The following is a 25,702-nucleotide window of genomic DNA, read 5'->3' as shown; positions in this document are numbered from 1 at the left end:
TGCATTTGTGAAACGCTTTAATTTTTCCAAAATGGCAGCTTATGGCAAAGATGCAAGAAAAACTCCAAGGACAAAGTCAAAATATCCAAATTGTTGGTACCAAAGAAGAGTCCTTTCACCTGAAATATAACTGAATTATGAAAGCCCTAGCATTCAAATGCATGGCCAGGATTTCAATTTTTCAAGAGTAGGTCAAAATTTATGGTGAAATCTAGCTGCAGAACTGTAGCTCTCCAGAAAAAAAATATATTGACACGGTTTGTCAATATATTTTTTTCTGAGAGCTACAGTTCTGCAGCTAGGTGAAATCTTGGTTAATCATTTAATTTTTTAATCAAATATTCATGTATATACTTTTTTTCAGAAAAAAACTTTTATTCAAACTCTACGACAGTATAAAATTTGGATATTTTTATTCATATTAAAGAGCGGGGGCAGGTATTGACCCTTTATCATTTTCAAGTTTTGATTTCTTTCTAAGTTAATTTAAAAAACTGCAGGCTAGAAACTAAAATTTTGTATCTGTTTTTCCCCACACGAGTTTGGTGTTGGTGAGTTCTAGTAGTTGTCTCCATTTATTCCTGTAATGCTTTGGCATAAGTTGTATTTGTGGTGTTTTATCCGTTTCTTAGACACTAAAACATTGTGATGTTTAGAAAATACTGAGAAGTAATTACTATGTATGTCCACCTGATTGGTCAATAATATACATACTACTTAGTATGCAAAATCGGATGTATATAAGCTTATTGATTCAGGCCAATTTTAAAATAATGTCTGTTTGCTTTCTCTCGACGCAGGATGGAAAAAATTGCGTCGGTATGTAGGTGTTAAAATTGTTTTTTTTTACCCTAGTAAAGTTCAAATTCATGAACTTTTAAAAATGCATAAAAATTTCTCCCTGGGGGTTAAAAATGTTTTGAGTCGCGCCATTTTCAGCTAGTCGATCGGGAGAGGGCTACAAAAACAGCAAAAATAAATAAATAAAATAAATAAATTAATAAAGAAAATAAATAAAGACAGCCTCACAGAAACGTGTAAAGATGACAATGATCTTGTTAGGGTTGAAAGGTATGGATGAAAAAAAAAACAAAAAAACAAGCAATATAAGGACTTCATCATAATTATCATGAGTATATGTACTTATAGTTTAGAATGGCAGTCTGTAAGTATATGAAACATTTTTTTTACACAAATTAATGGCCTGCGTGTGACTATTTTTGCTCTCCTATCATATTAATTTAATGGTCTGGCCATGTTATTATAAATTTTCTGAAAGCTTATTTGACAAAGTGCGTATTGATTCACAGAGGCTCGTGTACAGATCCGTAATATTAATCCCTAGCACTTTTTCTCTGACTGCGCTTGACTTGCCGTGCAAAGCTTTATAATCCTCTCTCCCACGACAAAGTCAAAAATCCATCCCACAAAATCGTCCAAGTTTATATTTTATTGTACTCCGACTTTTTTCCTATTGATTTAAGGTAAAAAGCTTGATATTTTGTTCACATTTGTAACTCTAAATAAGGTGGAAGGATGGGGAATTGGCATTTATCATGAATGTGCAAATTCATGGTTGATTTTATCAATTATAAACTAAAGACACTGTGCCGAGCGCACTAAGTGATACCCCCGCCTTCCATATGATTATATTATGAGAAAGTCCACGTTTTGCTCTGGGAGATCCGAAATACTAGTAAGTGTCAGATCAAAAAGTAAAACAGTAGGTGCACAATGGCATTATGTAACAAAGAAGCTGTGAAAGTACTAGTATAATTAAATTTTATTCAGTCGAAGGAGGTCACAATGGCACTATGTAACAAACATTCTATGAAATTTTCATTAGATTTCATTCAGTGGTATAGGAGCCCCCTGAGTTGCGGATAAGGGATGGGTACCTCAGAGCGTAACAGACGGATGTACGTACAGACAGATGGACGTACAGCTAGACGGACGGATGGATGCGTCGATCACTACATACCCTCCCACTTTTCAAGCGGGAGTGGGGGTATAGCAAGACCCCCACCCCCCAAATCGCGTTTCTTTAGCTCCGGCCAGCATTTCGATGAAGGCGACCAACACGGACTGTTTTCTTTTTCAAATTTTGGCATTGAATTATTTGTTTCAGCCAGTTTGTGAAGTCATGTTACTTTTTCCAAATGTTGATATTTTCCCCATGATTTATTTTCAATATCAAATTATGATAGACATTTGTGCAAAAGGCTAAAAAAATCTTAATGCGACTGTCGTTACATCAATACAACTTTAGGCTCTTCTTGCTCCAGACGTTGCTCGCAATCGCATGAAATCACTCTCTCTCATTAAAAAAAATACATTTATAAAATAAGAATTTGATACTGATCTTTTGTAAGCAAATCTGCTGTATTTTATTAAAGCTAAATTGTCATCTGCTATATTATATCAAAGCTGAATCGTCATCTGCTATATTATGAATATTAAAACTGAACATGATTCGTAAAAGAATGTGTCCGCCATATTCGATCGGACTCTCGCTATATCTGAGGACCTCTCTATAAAGCGACCGAATTAGTCAGTGTTCAATGTAATCAGGCGTTACCGGTGTGTAGACGGACGTATGCTATAAAGCACTCGGTAATGACAAAAAAAAAAAATAACTATACTTCTTCTAATGCAGGAAAGTAATATACCAAAGAAACTTACAATAGTTGCACAGGTTAATGCATTATACAAACACAAATACACGTTACTGCAATAAAATGTATACAAAGGAAATGCAAGATAACCAGCACGAACACGAGTAGCCATTCCACGCCGATACCCGTGACAATAAAAAAGTCATGGGTATTGAATACTAAGAGTATACCCTGATGCTGATATCGTAGATGGTAATTGGCGTATGCCTATTTACGAGTCATGCTCAGCTTTAAATAACTTGATTTTCGTGCCTTTAAGGATATATGTATAACCACGTAGTTTGGGTCTAAAAGATGTGTCGTTGATCGGGCAAGAGGGAATGTTGGCAGGGGAAGTGAGTGGCGTCGTTGGCCGGAAGTAGTAGAGCCGTATTCCAAGGACTCTTCCCGATGACACATATGAAAGGTCCAAAGTAACGAGGAATAAGTATGGTTTCCGAATTTATTATAAAGTCCCAACGATGGAAATGACTAACATGGAACAACAATTAACAATAACCAGTTGGATATGGCCATAGCCTCCAAACTGTTAAAAGTAGAAATAGTTACAGCATGATGGGGGAACGAGTCGGACTTGTGGCCGGTAGTACACCCGGCCTCCGAACTGTTTAAGTAAAATTTGACAATTGTATTTATGGGAAAATGAACAATGAGTTAAAAATGACAGGTGTTGACAATGAGTTAAAGTGATACAGTAAACAAATACTTAAATGCTTTGATGAAATGGACATAAAGAAGGCCGATAATTAAATAATTGCGTAATGTTTGTAAAAGTGATTAAGAGGTCCTCGGGCATAAACACTCTGCCCCTTTGGTGTCCGACAGGTGTCACTCAGTAATTAAGTTCGGAATTAGAAATAACACATGAGAAATACTTGTAGAAATGCAAACTTTGAATTATAATATAAAATTTAAATATAAAACAAAAATTTAATATAACATTTAGAGTTCAAAATGAATAATAAGAAAAACAGTCATTTTCACTCGGTGATAGTTTCCCACCGCTCCGGGAAAAACACGTCCTCGTGTTTGGAATGGAAAGTCACTGCACAAATAGATGAGAGTAGAATTTATCTTGACCAGTTCTTGATAATCTGTATAAAGGTTTCGATGGTTAAAGTTTGAACGGTCCTGGAATATTGTTACGGATCGCGTTTGTCTTCAGGAATAAGGTCTGTGAATTTAGTCCAAATTAGTTGTCCATGGCTGAGGCAGCACAGTTGTTTTCCATCGTTGACGGTTGAGCTGGTTTGTCGAACGATTCTCGGGGGAACTCGCTTGCTGCTGAGGTCGGGATCTGACTACTGCAAAATATATGCAGCAGCCCCGGGCGTTGATGTTACCCTTGGGATTCTCCACCATTTATAACCACGTAGTTTGGGTCTAAAAGATGTGTCGTTGATCGGGCAAGAGGGAATGTTGGCAGGGGAAGTGAGTGGCGTCGTTGGCCGGAAGTAGTAGAGCCGTATTCCAAGGACTCTTCCCGATGACACATATGAAAGGTCCAAAGTAACGAGGAATAAGTATGGTTTCCGAATTTATTATAAAGTCCCAACGATGGAAATGACTAACATGGAACAACAATTAACAATAACCAGTTGGATATGGCCATAGCCTCCAAACTGTTAAAAGTAGAAATAGTTACAGCATGATGGGGGAACGAGTCGGACTTGTGGCCGGTAGTACACCCGGCCTCCGAACTGTTTAAGTAAAATTTGACAATTGTATTTATGGGAAAATGAACAATGAGTTAAAAGTGACAGGTGTTGACAATGAGTTAAAGTGATACAGTAAACAAATACTTAAATGCTTTGATGAAATGGACATAAAGAAGGCCGATAATTAAATAATTGCGTAATGTTTGTAAAAGTGATTAAGAGGTCCTCGGGCATAAACACTCTGCCCCTTTGGTGTCCGACAGGTGTCACTCAGTAATTAAGTTCGGAATTAGAAATAACACATGAGAAATACTTGTAGAAATGCAAACTTTGAATTATAATATAAAATTTAAATATAAAACAAAAATTTAATATAACATTTAGAGTTCAAAATGAATAATAAGAAAAACAGTCATTTTCACTCGGTGATATATGAACCAAAAGCCACCAAAACATTTTCCATATCGATCTGTCTTAATCTGGGAAAGGATTATCACTGCAAGATTCTCCCCCGCATTTTATCCCCTCCCCCAATACTTGATTACATGTACAACCCTGAAATCCCCAACAATAAATTTCTAATCTGCGTTACATATCCAGCGAATCTTTATTGACTTTGTTCTGCCTACTTCTTACATTACTGAGGCATATCTAAATTTCCCATCATCAGTAGCTTTAGCAGTACATGTATTGTCTTAACGTCTTAACTGATATTATTTCAAACGTGTACTTTCATATTTAATGGGGAAAGTTGTTCAAAAAAAGATAAAGCAATAAATGAAGAACTTTAAAGATAGAAAAAAATGGATTTTAACTTTTAATGACTAATTTTCAGGACACATAGCCTTGTAACTCAAGATACACCCTTATACCAAACCAAAAATTTGCCCAATATCTGCAAGCTTTTGGGAAAAAAATGCGGACCCCCCCCCCTCCCCCCAAGTCAATTTAGCACAAAGTGAAAAAAAAATATCATTCAAGACAATAACAGGAATAATCAGCCTGTCCTAGTAATTTAAAAAATAAAAAGACAATACCTAAATGGTTTCTGACAATTTTGGCCTAACTTAACAAAAATATAAAATAGGGTATTTTTGTTGCAGTTTCGGTTATCTGCGCATGCCTAAGGGAATGAACTCGTAACCCTACGGCTAGAGGTGAAACCTGCGTCATTATTTGCTAAACGCATAAAATGTGTAAAAGTTCTCATCTTAGTAGAGGCCGGCTATAAAAATAATTCATTTGTTGATGATAACTATCATTTTGACCGTTACTGAATGGAATGTTCCACTGAGTACCTGGGTTCAGTGCACAAACATAATCATGGCTATTTCTACCAGCTAACCTGCATGTGTAGACGACATTGTGTTCCACACACAAACTAGACTACGTGCAGCAAGGTAGGTAGACGAACTAGCGAAGTGATTTTGTTTGTTTTTCTGTTCAATTTTAATTAAGTCATAAGTTGTAAAGTATTTTTTCTTGGAAATTGGAAATCTGAAACTGAGCTCTGCGTGGGAATTCCATATAGACTTTCATTTTCAGTCGAAGATTCTCTTCCAGCAGAGTAATAAAGTATTAATATTTATCTCATAATTTATGATGAAATTTAGATGAATTCATTATTTTTATATCAGAACGATTGATTATACAAATACGATATATATGCTTAAATTATTGGTATGAGCAGCTGGAGAGAGAGAGAGAGAGAGAGAGAGAGAGAGAGAGAGAGAGAGGGCTATACAGTATCAATAATATATTGTATAAATTAAAGAAAACGTCAACATCATTAGAAATAGTTGATATTAACCAATTTAAGGTTGAGTTATAATATTATTATGCCCTCATCTTCAATATCTTTTAATCTAAAAGACTTATAGTGCAGAATCAAATGGTGTACACAGTCTTATTGTAAGAGAAGGTAGGCGCGGTGATTTAAATCCTCACAGTCGTGTGTAGAGATCCAATTACTTCGACATTCCACAACAAATGAATTTTGCTTCACGTAAACAGTTTATCCGTGTGTCTTGGCAGTTGCGCAAAGTACATGGATATGGTGGAAATTACTACAGGGAAACCATATTAACCACTTAATTAAAACGGTAACATAAATCAACTTTTAAAAAGTTGAATTCAACATGATATTTCAACTAGAACGAATTCCAGGAAAAGTAATATCGATTCAATCTGAACCACATTTTCTTCATGAAAACTGCCGGAATAGACTGGCAGTACCTGTCTCATTCGTATATCGAGGATCAGACAGGCAAGCCAGTCTACTGCCGGAAATGCAGGAATTATTTTACACCATTTGAGTTAAACGTAAATTCTCAGTTATATTCCTACAATGACGATAACAGGAAAATCCAAATGGGTTAAAACATAGTATTTTGATTCTCAAAAAGATGTGTTTTTCCATATAAAATGCAATGTCTAGACTTTACCGTCCATTTAAATACCAGTAATGCACGATCACAAAACAGATAACATTACTTGATTTTTTTTTAAATAAAAAAATCCACTCAAATTTGACGAGATGGTTAGTTTTTGGCAATATTCAGTTTTGAATTTAAATTACGTTAGTAAAATTTACAGATGTGGTTTTATTATTCAGGTAATAACGTACAAAGAAGGAGGAAAGATTTCTTTTCTTTGGAACGTTTCGACATCACAAAAATATTGATTTTTGGTTACTGAGACCAGGAGACAGTCTACTTCAGCCAGTCGAAGGCAGGTAAAAAAACCTGAAAATAATCCAGGTGTAAAATTGATTGATCTTCATAGCAGACCAGTTCTTTATTCGTGAGACAAACATCTCTTAATTTGGGCTTTCAGTTCAGTTTCATCAGACATAAAAAACCAGATATGTATCTAGTTTCATCACTCAAAAAGTTCAAAACCCAAATTTTGGTAAATAAAGTACAGCAGCATTGTAGAAACTAGACAGGTGTACCGTGTACTGTACATAAAAGCAAAATGAGAAAAGGGGAATGAAGAAACCAAGGAGGACAGACAGCTCTTTAATTTTTCAGTTTAATTTTTTAACGGGTGAACAATACCGGGTGTATTAATTCTACTCAAAGAATGTATCGTTTTAATGTCCAAAACCGACGTCTATTAATATACCGAGAAATCAAATTAAAAAAATCTACATATTTTTTCTCCCATCCCCTATTGTACATGTAGTTTCTAAATTTCAATTTTTTTACTTCCACGTACCGTAATAACCAATTAGGCATTGATTTAGATTAGTTTGATTAATAAAGCAGGAGTACGTTGTTTTCATCGATTTCTCATAGACGTAAGCTCACACCCTCATTTTCTGTATGAACTTATCAATTTATGTTTCAAGTGCTCATATATATATGGCAACTCAAAACGGTTAAATTCAATATTCTCATTTATAATAAAAGCAATGAAACTGTCTTAGGTTTATTATCTAATGATAAGCCCGCAGAACATTAATTGGCAAAATTGGAAATATACAGCTTACGTCATTTCTATCTGTTACAATCAAAACATTTTAGGTGATAGACAATGAAATGGGCGGATACAATTTGATGCGGACGTGGGGAAAACATCGGATTGAAATTGCAGATCGAAATTCATTTTCAATCCACCTGAGCTGTTTCCAATCTTGTTCCAATCTGGTTAAATCTTTTTTTATCGTCTGGTAAAATTCTGAGAGAAAATTCTTAGCAAAGATTTTATTTAGACCATTTCTTGCTAGAGAAACAGAATTTTGAAATATCTAGTAAAATTATTGCTTTATTTAAAAGGACTTCTGTTCCAGAAACCGCATTTTATCCCCCCCCCCCCCCAGAAAGCTGCTGCGGATCTTGAATCTCGAATTTTGAATCTTGAAATTTAAACTTCAAATTCAAAACTCGTTTCTCAGATGAGTCCTCTGGACCTCAATCTGATTAAATCAGATCTGTGTTACGCTCCGAAATTCTGATGGTTGCTGTACAGAGCGACCATCAGAATTTCGGAGCGAAACAAAGATCTGATTTTAATCAGTGTCTGGACCTCCGTGTGTTTCTGCTTTTTCCATTTGAAAATATCAAATATTGCAGTTAAAGAATTTCATTTATCAAATACAAGACTTCATCATATTCCCGAGAAATTTGCTACCTTGGGGAAATCCATGTCCCAAGGACATGTATATTGTTGATTCTGTGTTTTTGTTTCATTTACACATGTATGATTTTACATGTTATTTATGAATCTTTATGTTTGGCTGTTTGAGCACTTATATTTTTGTGTGATTTTCTTTTCAGGAGCATGACTCGATTCAAAAAGCCCTGTATGTTAATCTTGGTAGGCTTCAGCCTTGGTTGGATATTGACGTACATATTTTACAAAAACGCACTGGATATGGCGAATATAACTATTTCGAAGTTGCAACTAATACGCAACACATCCGTTTATAATAATTTAACTACTAGTACCTTAAAAAATAATGTGCCAACATTAAGTCATCTGATTAAAAAACAATTGATTGTGAGTACTGTTTCAACCACCAAACGAAACGTTGGACTAATTAGTGACAAAGAGGCGGGAATAGTGTACAGTAGAAGTCAAACAAAATGGGAAGTACAGTCCAGTATGTGTAAAAGGAATACTAGTGGTTTTTATCGAGCAACATTGCGAGTCCCTCCTGGCTCGACTACGATATATATTTATGATCCAAAAATTGACATATGGGTGAGTGGTAATGTGGTTAAATACGGCAGCTGGGAAGGAAATAATATAAATTTAATTATAGATTTGTTAATACGTGAACCAGACATCCAATTCGTTGACATTGGTGCCAACGTAGGCGTGTTCACTCTCGCGGCGGCGCTAGCGGGAAGGCGTGTGATAGCAGTGGACGCCCTCGACATGAACGTTCAGAGGCTGTGCTCTTCTGTGATGGAAGGTAATTTCAGTAGTAGGGTTAAACTCGTATACAACGCCCTTTCGGACGTACACGAAACCGTTTCGCTTGGAAAAGATAAAAACAATGTAGGAGGGACATTTGTAGCAAAGAATAAAAATTCAAATAAAGTGAGAGGCAGTCAAGTTGTGGGAAATTACGGTACTGTTCAAGCAATCAAACTGGATGATATTTTGTCTCTGCCAAATTTTGACTTTAAGAAAGTTATAATGAAAATTGACGTTGAGGGCTATGAAAATAAAGTTTTCAAAGGAGGTGAAGAATTTTTTAATAAAGTGGATGTACAGGCAATATTAATGGAGTGGCTTTGGCTCAGAACAGGAAGTGCTGGTGAAGAAATCATAAACTTCATGTTAAAGAAAAACATGGAACCCCACATACCTAATAGGATGCCATCACCACTTCCGATTCACGACCGTGCGAAATGGCCCGCAGATATTTTATGGAGGAAAAAGACTAATAAAAAAATGATTTAACATATATGTCCTTTAAAAAATAATAATTAAGTTTATCTGATTCACTCAGACGACCTATCGCTATATCTGTTTTCGTTCGTATTTGATCCATCGCCCGCTATCATTGGAAAATATTCTGCTTCTTCTGTTGGAATCCCCATGGGCACCAGTTGCGCCGCATTTTAATAGACACATGAAGCAGAACTTAAACAAAAAATATATGAGAGGAAAACACTTACTGTATCCTTGAACTAGACATGTAGATATATCGACGACGTATTATTTATAGCAATAGTTATTTCCATTCTGTTCACATGTCGACACGATTTATTCCAGAGAGGTTGAAATAGAAGATACCACAGAGTCTCGACATATCTGTTCCATATTTGGATATTTTATTAGAAAAATACTTTAATGGTTAGCTTCATGATAAGCGTGATGACTTAGTCTTTTCAATCGTCAACTTCGCTTAAATACCCTTATCACCTGCGTAAGAGGTTTATAATTCTCTCAGTTGATTCGATGCGCAAGAGCATGATTTACGTACAAAAAATTTCTAAAAAGAGACAAGCTGTTGACCAACAGGTTGATGAAAAAATATAAGCAGTATCGTTTAAAGTCATCATTTTGCAAGTTTTATTGTCGAGATATTAGCATAATGACCTTGACAGTAAATACAATCCATCTTTAAGTCAAATGCTGACTGACATAGTAATTATGCTATTATATTTCAAAACTGAATTGTCAACAAATTTTCCCGTTATTTCCCGATCATGACAAAGAGCACACGACGGATGTGACCGGGCGGTAGGGGATGCTCACTCTTCCATGGCACCTGGTCTTACCTCTGATGTGTATGAAGTCCGTGTTTGTTCTGCACTTGATGTGTACTATTTAGATAGTCTTTTGAGCTTGATTTCCATTCGTTATCTACTTATAATTCATTCAAATCTTGACCTCCTAAGGGTAGGGTGGGGTCATTATATGTTGTAAAAGTTTTAAATAAGATACCTGGTATATAGGAAGAAGAAGCTGTTGGTGAAGAAAAGAGCCATTAGCTAATCAAGTGAGCGTGATTGTCCATCGGCCTCTTGCTGTATTGTGTGAATGTTCCAAAACAATGTGAATGGAGCTGATAGAGGCCAATGCTTCCTCCGATGTATTAAATTGCTCTCATCTACATGTATCACACCTGGTGATTGATATATTTTGGCGGCACAGATACAGATTGTTTAGAAAGTAAGAAGATTTCTATAATTAAAAAACAACAAACTTTTTTTTTTTTAAAAGTAATATACATGCGCCTCGGGAAATAGATTTGCTCTCAGGGGAACCGGAATCTTGCTGACTCCCTTGAAATGATATACCAGGGGTACTTGACTAATTCAGTGGCGGATCCAGAAATCTTGAAAAGGTGGGGGGGGGGGGGGTTCAGGGTAGGGGTCCTCAGCCACACCAATAAGACCCTTGATTTTTCAAATTGTATGTATTTGTCGAACGCAAAAGGGGTGCCTGGGCCCCCTCTAAATCTTCCAGTGTAATTATACCGATATACAAATATAGACTATTTTCAAACCCCGTAAATGCAATTATATTTTATTCACATTGTAATATAAAGACGTGCAATAAAAATACTGATTACTCAAAATGTAGTGAAAAAGACAGATTCAATATTTTTTTTAATGATTTGAATCAATTGTAAATTTGATACAATGTATGTGCAAGCAATTTTGATTTACATGCATGATAAAGTAACGTGAATCATCTATCTCTCAGTACATCTCGGTAGTTTTAATATGATAATAATCATTGGTTGCTCCGAATAGGTGTGTATTAGTTCATCAAAATGATTTTGTAGGGAATCGGTCTTTTTACGGTGATTTACAGGAAATCGACAAAATATATCAATTTACTTTTATATGGTGAAAAATCAACAGAGGTATAATAAAGGTTGGTTACTAATTTAGTGGATATTATCTAAATAAACTAATTTAAAAGCCATGCAGCTCATCCAGATAAAGGCCTAGATCGTTAGGAAATATAACATATTTGGAAAAACATGCTATTATTTCCGCACGTTTCCTATTTCGCCTTGAAAAGTAACTGCATAATTTCTACAAATGAAAAGGAAAGCTGTTCAATCATCGAAGCACTGTGACAAGCATAGGGTGACAGCTTTTTCTTATTGTTAAATGAATCTTATTGTTATACCTTTAAAAATTTGCTCCTATACAAATCTATACGAAAAAAAGTCTAACATTTTTAATGTTTTGCTGAGCGGGCATAAAAAAATCGACGTTGGACCGCTCGGAGAGATGTTGGACCGCGCTTACGTCATAGAATGGGCGGAGCTTAATCTCATTTTCATTCGTTGGTGTTAAACAGTGACAGACCTGATGTTACATCACGGAATACAGTACAAAATACATATATGTCAAAAAAAAAAAAAAATAAAATGAAAGGTATAACAAAACATTTATTGACAGAGTTCTCGGGCAAAATGCGTTTTGTCGGACCCTCGAACCAAACTGTCTGCCCTCGGTCTAACGGCCTCTGGCAGACAGTTTGGTTCTTGGGTCCGACAAAACGCATGTTGCCCTCAAACTCAGCCAATAAATGTAATGTTAACCTGTTCTGCACAGATGTAGAATATGCATTATAAGAGACATACCGGTAACTATATTTTTCTGAAAGTCGGTGATCTCTATCTTGTCATGAGTCAGAACAAACATGACACCATTGGCGGATTTAGAGGGGGCAGGGGACCCGCCCCCTTTTGTGTCCAAAATGTACATAAGATTTAACTAGAACTGTCCAAAAGGGACAAAATACCCCCGCTGGGTTTTTCAGAGGTGCCAAATCATGAATATTTTATGGATCTAAGAGAAAAGAGAAATGCTAAAACATTTTTGGTGCAAATTATATGTAATTGCTTATATTTTTAATTAATGAAACAAAGGTGCAGCCGTATAAAGAAACAAAGACTAAATAATAGTATATATACAGATCAGACACGAATTATGAACTTTTTCTGTCAGTGACCTTGAACTTGCATCAATGACCTTGGTTCAAAGTCATGACGCAACCTCAGGTCAATGGGAACTCACCACATTTATCTATAAGGCAGATATAGACCAGACATGAATTATGAATTTTTTTGATCTATGTCCTTGTCAAAGTCATGACACACCCTCAGGTCAAAGGCAATCTTTGTATAAATGAGGAACCCTCCAAGTTTATCCATAAGAAAGATATGGACCAGGCACAAATTATGAACTTTTGCCTTTCAGTGACCTTAAACTTGCACAAATTACCTTTAGACAAGTTCGTGAGACACCCTCAAGACATAAGCAATCTTTGTGTAAAACAGGAACTTACCAAGTTTTTCCATAAGAAAGATATATACCAAACACGGATTATGAACTTTTTCTTTCAATGACCTTGAACTTGCACAGATGACCCTTGCATCAAGGTCATGACACACCCTTAGGTCATGAGGAATCTTTGTGTGAAATGGGAATATACCAAGTTTATCCATAAGCAAGATATGGACCGTACACGATTTTATGAAATTTTTCTTTCAATGACCTTGAACTTAAATGACCTTGGCTCAAGGTCATAACACACCCTCAGGTCATAAGCCATCTTTGTGTGAAGTAGTAGATTGAAGTTTTTCCATAATAAAGATATGTACCAAACATGAATTATAAAAATTTTCTTCCAGTGATCTTGAACTTCCCCAAATGACCTTGGATCAAGGTCACGACATACCCTTAGGTCATGAGCAATCTCTGTGTGAAATAGGAAGTTACCAAGTTTATCCATAAGAAAGAAAGATATGGACCGGACACGAATTGTGACATTTTTCTTCCAGTGACCTTGAACTTCCCCAAATGACCTTGGGTCAAGGTCATAACACACCCTTAGTTCACACATCTTTGTGTGAAGTAGTAGATTCTAATGTTTCCTCCGTAGGAAAGATATGGACCGGGCACGTTTGCACAGACAGCTAGACAGACAACTAGATTCACAGACGGACAAGCTGATTCCTATATAACCCCAAACTTCGTTTGAAAGGGGGGGGGTATAATAAATCAATATGTTTGGTGTCGGCCCCTACCCCAACCCCGACATTCACTGTTTGGTTTTGATAGAGATGAAAGCTGAAGAAAGACATACGTTTTTCTTTGCAAAATCTTAGCCTCGGGGAATGGGTTGAGTAAACTTGAATCCACCATTGAATTATATATTTATGAAGTTTGAAAGTTTACTGTTTTCTGAATCATCATATACCTAAGAGGAAAAGTTTTGGATGAAATGTGCATATATAAAATTTTCTTCGTAAAAACCAGTATGCAATTTTTTAACCTATGAACAATTTTTGAAATTATAAAATCTATAAAACAAAAAAAAAATTGCATATTTAAAAAAATGCATCTGCTTAATTCTGTACTTTCAGTTACTTGACCATGCAGCACCTAAAAAGCTTGACGCGATGCATTATTCCACGTACGTGCATATATCTCTATTTTTAAGTTACAGTACTACTAGTACTGTAACTTAAAAATAGAGATATATGCAATTTTAGAGTTTTCTGGTGTTTTGTAAATTGAAATCGTGGTTTGTTATCACGAACCCGGACTATCTTACTCGACAAATATTACTTCTTTAAATAGGTAGAGAAATTCCAAATGTTCTGGTAAAACATGAAACTATCTTTCTTCGTTGATGTTTTAACTCTTGTAGACACAAGTAAATGCTAGCTGGAACGTGCGTGGGTTTAAATACAAGACCTAGGATATAGTGGTTAGTAGAGGGTAATGCATTGTCCACGAGGGTGAATGTTGTTGTCCATAGCCGAATCATTTAAATGGGTAAAATTAAGACAATGCATCATGGTTTGGATACATCAACCACTGGCATGACTTGGAAAGGCGCTAAACCTTTTGGATAAAACATCTGGTATTATAAAATACTGGCCCCCGTTTTATTTACACCGAATTCAAAGAAAACTGTCAACCGAGGCGCAGCCCAAGAAAGTTATTGTCAGCCAAGGCGCATATAGCAACCTCGGTTGACAATTGTTTTCTTGGGGAGAAAATTTTCAATGTTACACTCAACTATACATGCAATACTTATTGAATTATACTGAATTTATTATTCAAATACATTTAAAAGTAAACCTTGCGATGAATTCTGCGTAGTCACTGTATATTTTTTTGGGAAAATCGCCCTTTGTCAAGCAATGATGGCTGTTACTACGCTCGAGGGCGTGGCTTCATCATTCAGCGGGTAAAAGTACATGTTTTTAAGCAAATGTTTCTCCACTGATCAGACACATGTAAAACTAATTTAAATGAAAGTAGGAGAAAGTATATACCAGATGTTCACTAGGACATTCAACGAGCGTTTGATCAATGAAGAGCATGTTATATGTATATGATGGCGTGGTGGATTGGACAGGCATCGAATGTCAGCAACACTTTTTTTTTTTACACATATTTGATCGAAGCAGCAATCATAACCCTACAATTTGGACCTGTTGAAGATTGAAGTATATTAATTAATACGAACTTATTTCAAGTTATTTGAAAATGGGTTTTAACTTTCTATTTATGTGTTTATTTCAGGAAGGTCAAGTTTTTCACCTATTATAGACTTAGAACAAGAAGTGTTGAATATTTACATTGGTTATATTAACTCAAGAAAGACCTCATTTAATCTGTAAATTTGATGAGACAGTTTAATACATAATGTACACTAATTTTATTTACCAAAGCTGTTTTACCGGGCAAACAGAAACCACGTGGTCGGTTATCGTTTGAGATAACGGACCTTGTAATAAATTTTTACGTACACGTGTCTTTGTCCGAGACGATTTTTTTCTTTTAATTCTGATTGATAGAGCTGGAAGAATCAAATGATTTTGTGATATTGTTTGATTTGAAATTTGGATACTCATTTTGTCAAAAATGGTTTTACATTCATAAGGAAAGGTCAGTCATTTTCTTGTGTTAAGATTAAAAACCTACACGTGGTACGCGCCTTAGTTGCCGAGCACTTGAGGGTCGAAATCAATATCTCGTATCAGAATAAATCTTAATGAATTTCTAATCCTTATTTTACAGGTAGCAGCCACGATGAAGTTCAATCTAGCCGTCAAAGTTGGCTGCTTGGCGTTTGGTTGCTTCGTCGTAGGATGGTTCATTGCGAGTCTACAATGTGTCCATAATCCAAATCTGTCTCCAGTGGTGGATGATAGTGTCAAGTTCTGGAGTAATCCAAAAACTACAAAAGCACTACAAAAAGACCCCATGCCATCTGATTGCTTTATATATCAAAGAGGTGAAAAGGATTGGAAGCCTAGTAACATAACATGTGACGATACATCTAAGTTTATGAGAACTTCATTACATACAAGTTCTGGGGACACGCCCATTTTTATCTATGATCCTCTAACAGATAAATGGGTCAGCGGAAGTTTATATCGAGATGGCAGATGGGAACCCCAGTTTGTTGATATAATTTCAAACATTATAAGAGAAGATAAGGATCTTCATTTTATAGATCTTGGGACAAACTTAGGTGTTTTTGCCTTATCTGTCGCTAAAATGAACAGACAAGTAGTTGCAGTGGACGCACTTGCAATGAATGTCGAGCGATTGTGTGCTTCCATAAAAGCAGGGAATTTTACTAAAAATATTAAAGTAGTATATAACGCCTTATCAGACGTTAGAGAAATGGTGTCGCTTGGCGAAGATAAAGGCAATGTCGGTGGGACCTTTGTAGCTAAGGATAAAAATCAAAATAAAGTCAAAGGTAGTGAAGTTGGTGGAAATTACGGCTCTGTCCAAACTGCCAAACTTGACGACATTTTAGAGCTTCCAGGATTTAAAGCCAAAAAAGCTGTGATCAAAATTGATGTGGAAGGATATGAAAATAGAGTGTTCAGGGGTGGGGAGGAATTTTTCAAACGAGTGAATGTGACAGCAGTGCTTATGGAATGGTTGTGGCTCAAAACTGGTCCAGAAGGCCAAGAAATAGTAGAATTTTTTAAACGCCATAATTTTGAAGCCACTGTACCAACAGATAGACGCGTTTTACCCATTGACCAGAGAGGTCAGTGGCCAAACGATGTTTTATGGCGTAAAAAAGTTTGATGTTTATTTTATTTTAGTATAAAAATTAGGCAAGGAGAGGGTATATATGAGATGAGTATTAAAATATTTTTTTTTACAAATGTTTTTCTTTTCATCTATTGTGTTTGGATTTGTGGATTGGGGGTCCATATCAACTGAAGAGTGTCGAAACTAATATCAAAACAGTCGAGGAAAAATAAGCAACCTTAAATAATGTTCACAGTCCGTCCACATTATGCAAACAGAACGAAATAACAATCACCCACTCAGTGAATTGAGATAATATGCTACGGATTACGAAAGATAAAATACGTGTGAGAGTCGAATAACTTCAATGATTGGCCTACATTTCGATGTTTGTCACATAATATTGAAGATATAAATCTTATGGAGAATTTTCTGTCATATATATTGTATTAAAAAATTGATGAAATTTTCCTGATCCGAGCAGACAATATTACAACATAAGAATTGTTAAACCGCAACGTCACTGCTACGTCACAAGTGATTAATCATCGTTCAATATCGGCGGCACAGAAATAGCCGAAGTTAAGACCTGCAAGAGTTGTCACCCCTACTAATGTTATTGTGATTTAAATTCAAGACACGTGGGTTAGGTTGACCCATTCAAAGGTTATAGAATGGAACCGGTTTTATAAATAAAATTGGCAGTAAATAGGAAATTGGTATAGTCTGTTTTGAATACCGTCTGTTTCTTGTGAAAAGATGTCCTATGAAAAATGTGTTTCCAGACCTTTTTGAAGGACTTTCATGATTTTCAATAGAAAATGGTGGCTAAAAGAGGGGGGGGGGGTTAAAATAACAATATATCTTATCATAATTTACTGCGAAAATTAGAGCACACTTGCGACCGATACGTTGGTAAAATGTGTAATATCATCTACACAGACAAACCTTTGTTTGCCTTATATGGTTATTGTTATTAATACGCACAGAGGCTCGTACCACGAGCAACTGACCAATCGTTAAATAGCAACGTTTACGCCAAATACATGTTTACATTTTACTTCGAACACGTGGTTCAGGTCAAGCTATGATTATGTCAATGGGGTGGAAAATTTAAAAAAATATTATGAACAAAATCTTTATAAAGATGTCACGATATAAATATTTAATGAAATGTACTTTGTCAAGTTAAGAACAACACATCATTTTAAATGGACAACAAAAAAACTATATGTGGTTATTTCAATAGTACAACAAAAGAATTAATAGAGACGCAAATCGCTTTCAATTGCAACATGACTTTGAAAAACCTCGACTTCCACCGTTTATTCAACAAATGAATTGTTTGTCATTGTGAGCATGAAAATAATACAATTTTTAAAAGATGCTCTTTATTTATGAAATGGATGGAAAAATGGTCTTTGTGCCTTTCCGATCGCCATACGATTTTCCCTTTCTTTCACTAAAATTCTCGGTCTTCACATTTTAGTGCCCCTTTGCTAACACCATTACTATGACCAGAAATTGTATCATAGAGAATACTTAGTTAAGTTTGAATGAATTCAAGAGAGATCAATTGAAGTACATTTCTACAGAAATTATAGGGTGGTGAAAACTGAAACGCAACATAACTCTTCTGTTTACTATGTCTCCACGTGCAAGTCACTTCCTAGCCACATTTCCGTGAATAATTTACCCTATCTCGCTGTAGTCTCGCTAACTCTCGCTAGAGCAACCGCCAGAGCTACTCTGAACTCATCGGGTTTTATAATGTGCAGAATACCGAAAAAAAAAAGGTTCCGAACACATTAGCAGGGGTGGTTGTTACTGGACTTTTACGAGAAGCGCTGACTTTTACAGTTGACGACTTACTTTTACACTAGGACAGTGTACGGAAACTCTTTTACGATATAAATATTTAGCTCAACACATCATTCAACAAAAATAATGGGTTATTTCAAAGCAAGGTAAGTAAAAGTGCCCCTAACACCATTACCATGACCACTAGAAAGGTTTCCTGGTCTATTTTCAAGTCTGTACCTCCTTAGATGACACAGGTTTAAAGTCAGCCGTAAAAGTCAGTGCTTCTCGTAAATGTCCACTACCAGCCAGGTAAGGAAGAAGTGAAGAGTCTGATTTGTTTTCAATTATTTTTGAGATATGATAAAAATGTAAATAATTTTGTTCTTTCCCAGCTATTGTTTTATATTTACTGATTAAGCCATAATATTCCATATAAAGTAATTGATAAAATAGTGTGTATTGATTAAATCTTAAGTGAGCACTGAAGGGTATATCAGAACAGTTATAGACTGGGATTCGGGCAAAATATGAATTGTTGGACCTGAAAGTGAAACTTCGTCTAATGAAGGAAAGTAAGATACCCAAGAAACTTAAAATTATAGTTGTACAGGTCAGTACAGTATACAAACAAACACAGATACATGTAACTGCAATAAAATGTAAACAAAACCAACACAAGATAACCAGCACGAACACAGGTCGCCATTCTACGCAGATACCCGTGACAATAAAGCAGTCAGGTGTGAAGAATCTGAACAGGCCTCAGGATATACTCTTCAGATTCGTCACACCTGACTGCTTTAGTGTCACGGGTATCTGCGTAGAATGGCGACCCGTGTTCGTGCTGGTTATCTTGCGTTGCTTTTGTTTACATTTTATTGCAGTTACGTGTATCTGTGTTTGTTTGTATACTGTACTGACCTGTACAACTATAATTTTAAGTTTCTTGGGTACAATGAAGTGCATTGAAGTGGTAAAATTTTCCATTTGGATGAAACGTTCTGAGTCATGTTTTGAACTTCAATTATAGCATAACGACACGCCCATTTCTTTGGAAAAGAGAAAGAAATATTCGTCGCAATGTTTTAGGACACCCCACTTTCCGCGACAAGCAACATGAGTTACACTGAAATGAAGATTTTTTAATAAGAAAGAGCTATATATAGAGTCCCCGCTTCTGTAAAACACGCATTGAAACGAATTTGTACATAATTGTGATTTTATCATGTTTATTGGAGTTAGCATTACATGTATCAGTCGAACACGTGCTTACTCGGTGTTTATGTAGACCGCCAATTTGATTGGCTATTATTTTTATGGAATACCTGTTCTACAGGTTTTCGATTGAATCATTTGACCGATTTTTCCTTTCTAAAGAAATGGGCGTGTCTAAAGATAGCTCAAAACGTTCCATCCAAACGGAAAATTTTACCACTTCAATGCGCTTCATTGTATCTTACTTTCCTGCATTAGACAAAGTTTCACCTTCAGGTCCAACAATTCATATGTTGCCTGAATCCCAGTCTATAACTGTTTTGTTATACCCTTCAGTGCTCACTTAAGATTTAATCAATACACACTATATTATCAATTACTTTATATGGAATATTATGGCTTAATCAGTAAATATAAAACAATAGCTGGGAAAGAACAAAATTATTTACATTTTTATTATATCTCAAAAATAATTGAAAACAAATCAAACTCTTCACTTCTTCCTTACCTGGCTGGTAGTAACAACTCTGGCAGGTCTTAACTTCGGCTATTTCCGTGCCCGATATTGAACGATGATTAATTACTTGTGACGTAGCAGTGACGTTGCGGTTTAACAATTCTTATGTTGGACTGGCATGCCAGTCAACAGTGAAATTGTTAGAGCGATGTAATAAATATTTCTTTTGTTGAACTTTTTATTAATAGTAATAAATATATACCGTAGAAAGCTATTTATAAGGGTATAACGATACGTTATCATTGTCGCTACCGAGTGCTGTATAGCATACGTTCGTCTACACCGGTGTCGACTGATTACACTGAAAAGAGAATAAGTCCTGTCCTTTATATAGGGGTCTGCAGGTATAGAGATTCTCCGAGCAAAAATGGCGGACACATTCCTTTAACGAATCGTGTTCAGCTTTAAGGTCAGACGAGACGTTCCTCAAAATTTGTTTTGTATATATTCATAATGTATGAAAAATATTCAAAATTTTAATAACATTCTGATTTCTAAACCAGTTTCTAAACGTTTTTAAAAAATCCAAACACTTAAATATTTGAAATTAGAAAATTATTTTTCTTCCCCAAAGGATTATGTAAGAAAAACTACCGCTGATATCTTGCAGAAATGCCTGGTAAGGTACCTCAATTTTTTGTGAGTAAACATGTTTAAGGTAGGATTCTTCTCATATTTCTAATATTTAAAAATTAATGAAATTTTCACAGAATCAAGAAGACAACATCAGTAAGTGATAGTATCAGTGAAATTAAATTTGACCGTTTTATATTAAAGGCAAGGTCAGGTCAAGGTCATTATCTTTTTCCATGACATTAAGAATAAAAAATAACTGTTGCCAATCATGTGATACCAACTTCTATTTCAAAAGTTTAATGCTTGTTCTTTTTGCATAAAAACATATTACTATATCAGGTCTATAGCACGATATTACCAAATTTACATAAATAATTTTACTTAACTGGATATTGGCTAATCCGAATTTTCTCTGTTTTTCTTAATTTTTTAGGATATATTAGTTATTTTCATATGCTTCCTATATTTAACTTTTTTTACATTCACATATAATAAAGTAGTCTTATAAATGTACAAAATGACACAAAAACAAAAAGTTTTGATCGTTTACTAAGAGAGAAAAAAATACTTTTTATGGATTTTTGGCTCAAATCTGCACTTTGATAGGAAGCGTTTAAAAGCTAACAAATTTCTAGTTTGTTTGAAAAATCATATTTATTTGATATATTTTGAAAGTTTAGTCCCTCATTATTAATTTAACTTATATTTGAAAATTTCTCCAAGTCTTTGATTGTGTAAAAATTGTACCTAAATTTATTGTCCTATTATAATTTTGAGAGGCAGAAAATAAGATTTTTTCATACGCCACCATTCCGCCAAAAATATTGTCCCTGCTAGTTTTCAAACGCAGTTTACCATTCCTATTTAAAGTTGTACAATTGTGATTAGGAAAGAAAAATATGGTCTTTTAAATTCCTTACACCGCAATATATAAGACATATAAGCAAATTTACTTTGAATGTTTCATCTAGTCAGAAACCAGAGAAGAATCCTACCTTAAGTAGCAATACTTCAATGACAAACTCTTAGAAAAATTTATCTATTATTAAGGAACGTCTCGTCTGTTCTTAAACCCCACCTCTTTGCCGCACGAGACAGCTGTCAATGTTATTGGTTACTAGTATTCGATACACTAATTGGCATTTGCCCGAATTTTTATCCCATGTATATCTCGACAGTGAATGAAAGCTGTGTTAATTTCAGATGCTAATTATGTAACTTCGAGAATACCATGCTTTACTGAAAGTCCAAACTTACCTGAGGATTGTCTTACATGTATATAGCTCCTGCTTGATTTCAAACTATCCATTTTTGTTTAAATTGAGAAGGAAAGAAAAATAATATCCTTTTAATCCCTGACATCTTAATGTTTAGTGGTTTTTTCATGATTTTGATATTTTGCGTGTCGGGAAAATAGACTTGTTCAGATACTATAGTTTGTGTTCCCCGCTTTAGGAAGAAAAAGAACATGCGCAAAGGGGGGGGGGGGGGGTCGGACTCTCCATCGGATTTGCAGGATCATTAAATGTTTATACTGAGGCAAATAAAAAAAAATGCCAGTATGCATATATATATACATGTATACATTTTTTTACTGTATCAGTAGAAAACTGTACATTTCAAAACAGCTCATAGAGACAAAGGGGTTACACTATCGATAATAGTGCATATTTCATGCCTATTAAAGTACAAAAATTAGAAAAAAGGTGACACGACACCAAATTTCCAAAACAAAGGGAAAAGAAGGGGGTTCATACTTAAAGTACATGTGCTCTTCGTGTGGTACTTTTCATACAAACGGGGAGTAACTCTAAAACTTTCAGTATATTCTATACTAACAATTTCCAATTGGGGAAAACCTGGGCCGGGATACTTTGTGAAGGGCAAGCGGGACCATAACAAGTTTTTTATTTCATTGCAAAAGCTCAATATAGCAACACAGAAATTAATGCACGGATTTACAACCTTGACTTTTTACCTTTTGACCTCAAAATCAATAGGGATCTTTCTCATGCCGTATTTGTGGTATAAAATTTCATTGCAAAAGCTCAAAGACTTTTCGAGATACCTTGCGAAAACGAAAGTGTAACAGACAGAGAGACGGACGGACAGAAATTAAAATCCCCTACTTTCAGCGGGGGAAAAATGCGTTCTTTGTTAGAAACGTACAGTGGTTTCTATTTTTTTACCGAAGACACTAGGTCACATTACTTACTGTAGTCAATATTGACAAAAATACACTCACTGCAGCAATGCATAAGCATTATCGTGTATGGTCTCAATGAATATAAAGATGTCGTGAAATTGAGTTCCCCCATTTTCTTTTCGAGATAATCAACTGACTTTTAGCTGGTACATATAACTCGTTTATTCGTTTATGATTGGGTCATTCAGAACAAATTTGAAAGCCAATTATTCCTAAACATTTTCCCTAATTCAATATGTTTGTCTGTGTCAAAGTCTAACAATCGGCACAGGTGACGTTTCTGATGTGAGTATTACGATCATCTTTTTTTTTCTTCAAATTTTAGGCCATTTCAGTGCAATCGTACTGTTGCAATATTATGACTGACATTTCATTGTGATTTTTCGTGCATGTAAAAGCAATTCCTCTATAGGATAGAAATTTAGAAACTACATGTATAATTGAAACAATCATTTGTAAGGCAAATTTTGCTCACTCTTCCATAGCACCTAATTCCACCTCTGATGTTTCGGAGGTCATTGTTTGCTCTGCTCCTATTTTGTATTGTTTTATGGACTTTTGATCTAGTATACTGTTCGTTATCTTGTTTCATGATACAACAAAATTGTTGTAAAATTTTTCAACCAATTTTAACCCAAGAAAGTTTATATTTTATGAGCATTGACCGAGTGGTTCAATCACCATGCCATTTTAATACTCATAGGAATTTCCTAATCCTTCGTAAACGCAAGGTTCATCATTCATGCAAATATATCAGGAAACAAGACCCTTTATTGATTTGAAAATTAATTAATTAATTATTTACATACACATCTGGCCCTATGACAATATGCATCACGTTTCAAATCGGGAGGTTTTTTTGTTCTCCTTGTACCCCTTTCATTTTTCCATAGCATGTATCAAAACAGAATCTATAGAATGATTTACATTTATAAATAAATAAATATTGTTTTTTTTTTTTTTTTACATTGAATAGGATGGGAAATTATTTTCTTTAATTAGATATCCCCCTTCTCTGTTTGAGTTAACTATCGAGTTTTTGTCCTTCTTTCGTCTATTTTATTTTGATGCAAAAGATTTACTAGTATTTAAAAATCGACTTCATTATATATCTACCTTCGACACTCTAGCTCAGCTAAATGACTTACAATGTAGATTAGTAGTACTTTATTCAATTTTTCATTCGGTTAAAAAAAAACGCGAAATTTGACTCATAAAGCTCCCGGGAACAAGGGAAAGCTGAGAAATGTCGATGCAACATCTGCATGTACATACACGATGAGAAGCATGCTATAAATGAGATATCTGTAACAGATATGTGCCACTGAAATTGACTTATTGTCATTTATGAATTTTGATGCGATTTTTTTCATACTTATTGTTACACCATTATTTACACACTGAATTGTCGACGGTCCCCCCACCTTATTTTCCTACAAAAACACACGGTGGGTGTGAACGGTCGGCGGGGGATGCTCAATCATGCATGACACCTAATCACACCCCTGATGTTTAAGAGGTCCATGTTTGCTCTGTTCAAAATTTTGTTTTGTTTAATAGACTTTTGAGCTTGAATACTGTTCGTTAGCGCCATATATTTCATTGTAATAAAGTTTTGCATCACATAATTTTGCATAAAAAGTTTATTTTTTCAGAAATTGCAGTAAGGTGAATTTTGCAGGTCATCAAACGACATTCAAACAGCTGCTTGAAATCTATAGAATGCGAGTAATTATTAAAAAGCCATTGACATATTGATGATGATAAGTTTTAAAATTAAAAATGGTAATTAGTACAACAAACATGATTGAAGAAGACAACGAACATGATTGAAAGAAGACAAAAGGCAAACCAGGATGAATAAATTACTTAAGATGATTCATTTCAAAGTATGTAGACAAGTGTGCATTTTTATGTAAATTGAAGATTTAAGATTAAAGAAAATGGGAAAGGTACAATATAAAAAAGGTTCATCTTCTGTAAAGCGTCTGAAAGACAACCCCCGGCCCCCCCCCCCCCCCCCCCCCCCCCCCCCTGAAGAGACGAAAACATAAAATTCTTTTCTTTTAAATGAAAGTTAATGAATTATAATTTAGTGAATTACCGTAAATATCTTATATATTCGTTTGCATTTTTACGTCCATATCATTGATCAATTCGACAAACTAATACCTCCCTTTCAGTTTGAATATTACCTGTACCTGCTTGCATCAGATTTATAGCGTTGGTAGAAAATCAAGTAATGGTAATCAATATAAAGGCGACCAGACAGGTATTACGGGATAATTTGTCGTCTAATACCACTACTCTACATATTCTGGGCCAATCGTAAGTTTTCCTCTTATTGTTGAACCCAGATTCTTTAAAACCTCAAGACACAGATACGAGTAACACTTTTTGTACTTTTACTTTGAGTTTCAGTTGCAAGGTGTATACTTTTACACGAATTTGGGATGTATCAGCACCGAGGGTCTGATTCCCTACGGAAGCCCGTTGGTGCCACGTACGAAAAATATTTTATCTGGCGGCCGCCACTTATTATTTGGCGGCCG

General features: G+C 35.2%; 2 protein-coding genes across 2 annotated transcripts; both read left to right on the top strand.

The window, feature by feature from the left end:
- Positions 1-8,361: 8,361 nt before the first annotated feature.
- On the top strand, positions 8,362-9,750 carry LOC134236074 (uncharacterized). Its single transcript, XM_062718253.1, has 2 exons — positions 8,362-8,366; positions 8,614-9,750. The coding sequence occupies exon 2, from the start codon at positions 8,618-8,620 to the stop codon at positions 9,746-9,748; it is 1,131 nt and encodes a 376-aa protein (XP_062574237.1). The 5' UTR covers positions 8,362-8,366; positions 8,614-8,617; the 3' UTR covers positions 9,749-9,750.
- A 5,797-nt stretch (positions 9,751-15,547) lies between these two features.
- Positions 15,548-16,939, top strand: LOC134236094 (uncharacterized). Its single transcript, XM_062718276.1, has 2 exons — positions 15,548-15,723; positions 15,856-16,939. Exon 2 carries the CDS (start codon positions 15,868-15,870, stop codon positions 16,885-16,887), a length of 1,020 nt encoding a protein of 339 aa, XP_062574260.1. The 5' UTR covers positions 15,548-15,723; positions 15,856-15,867; the 3' UTR covers positions 16,888-16,939.
- The last annotated feature ends 8,763 nt before the right edge of the window (positions 16,940-25,702 follow it).

This window comes from Saccostrea cucullata, unplaced genomic scaffold, assembly GCF_032062105.1.
Source record: "Saccostrea cucullata isolate Sc308-1 unplaced genomic scaffold, CSIRO_AGI_Scuc_v1 ctg525, whole genome shotgun sequence".
NCBI classification, from domain to species: domain Eukaryota; kingdom Metazoa; phylum Mollusca; class Bivalvia; order Ostreida; family Ostreidae; genus Saccostrea; species Saccostrea cuccullata.
Note: the sequence above shows the minus strand (reverse complement) of the source record. Positions and strands in the feature narration are given on the sequence as shown.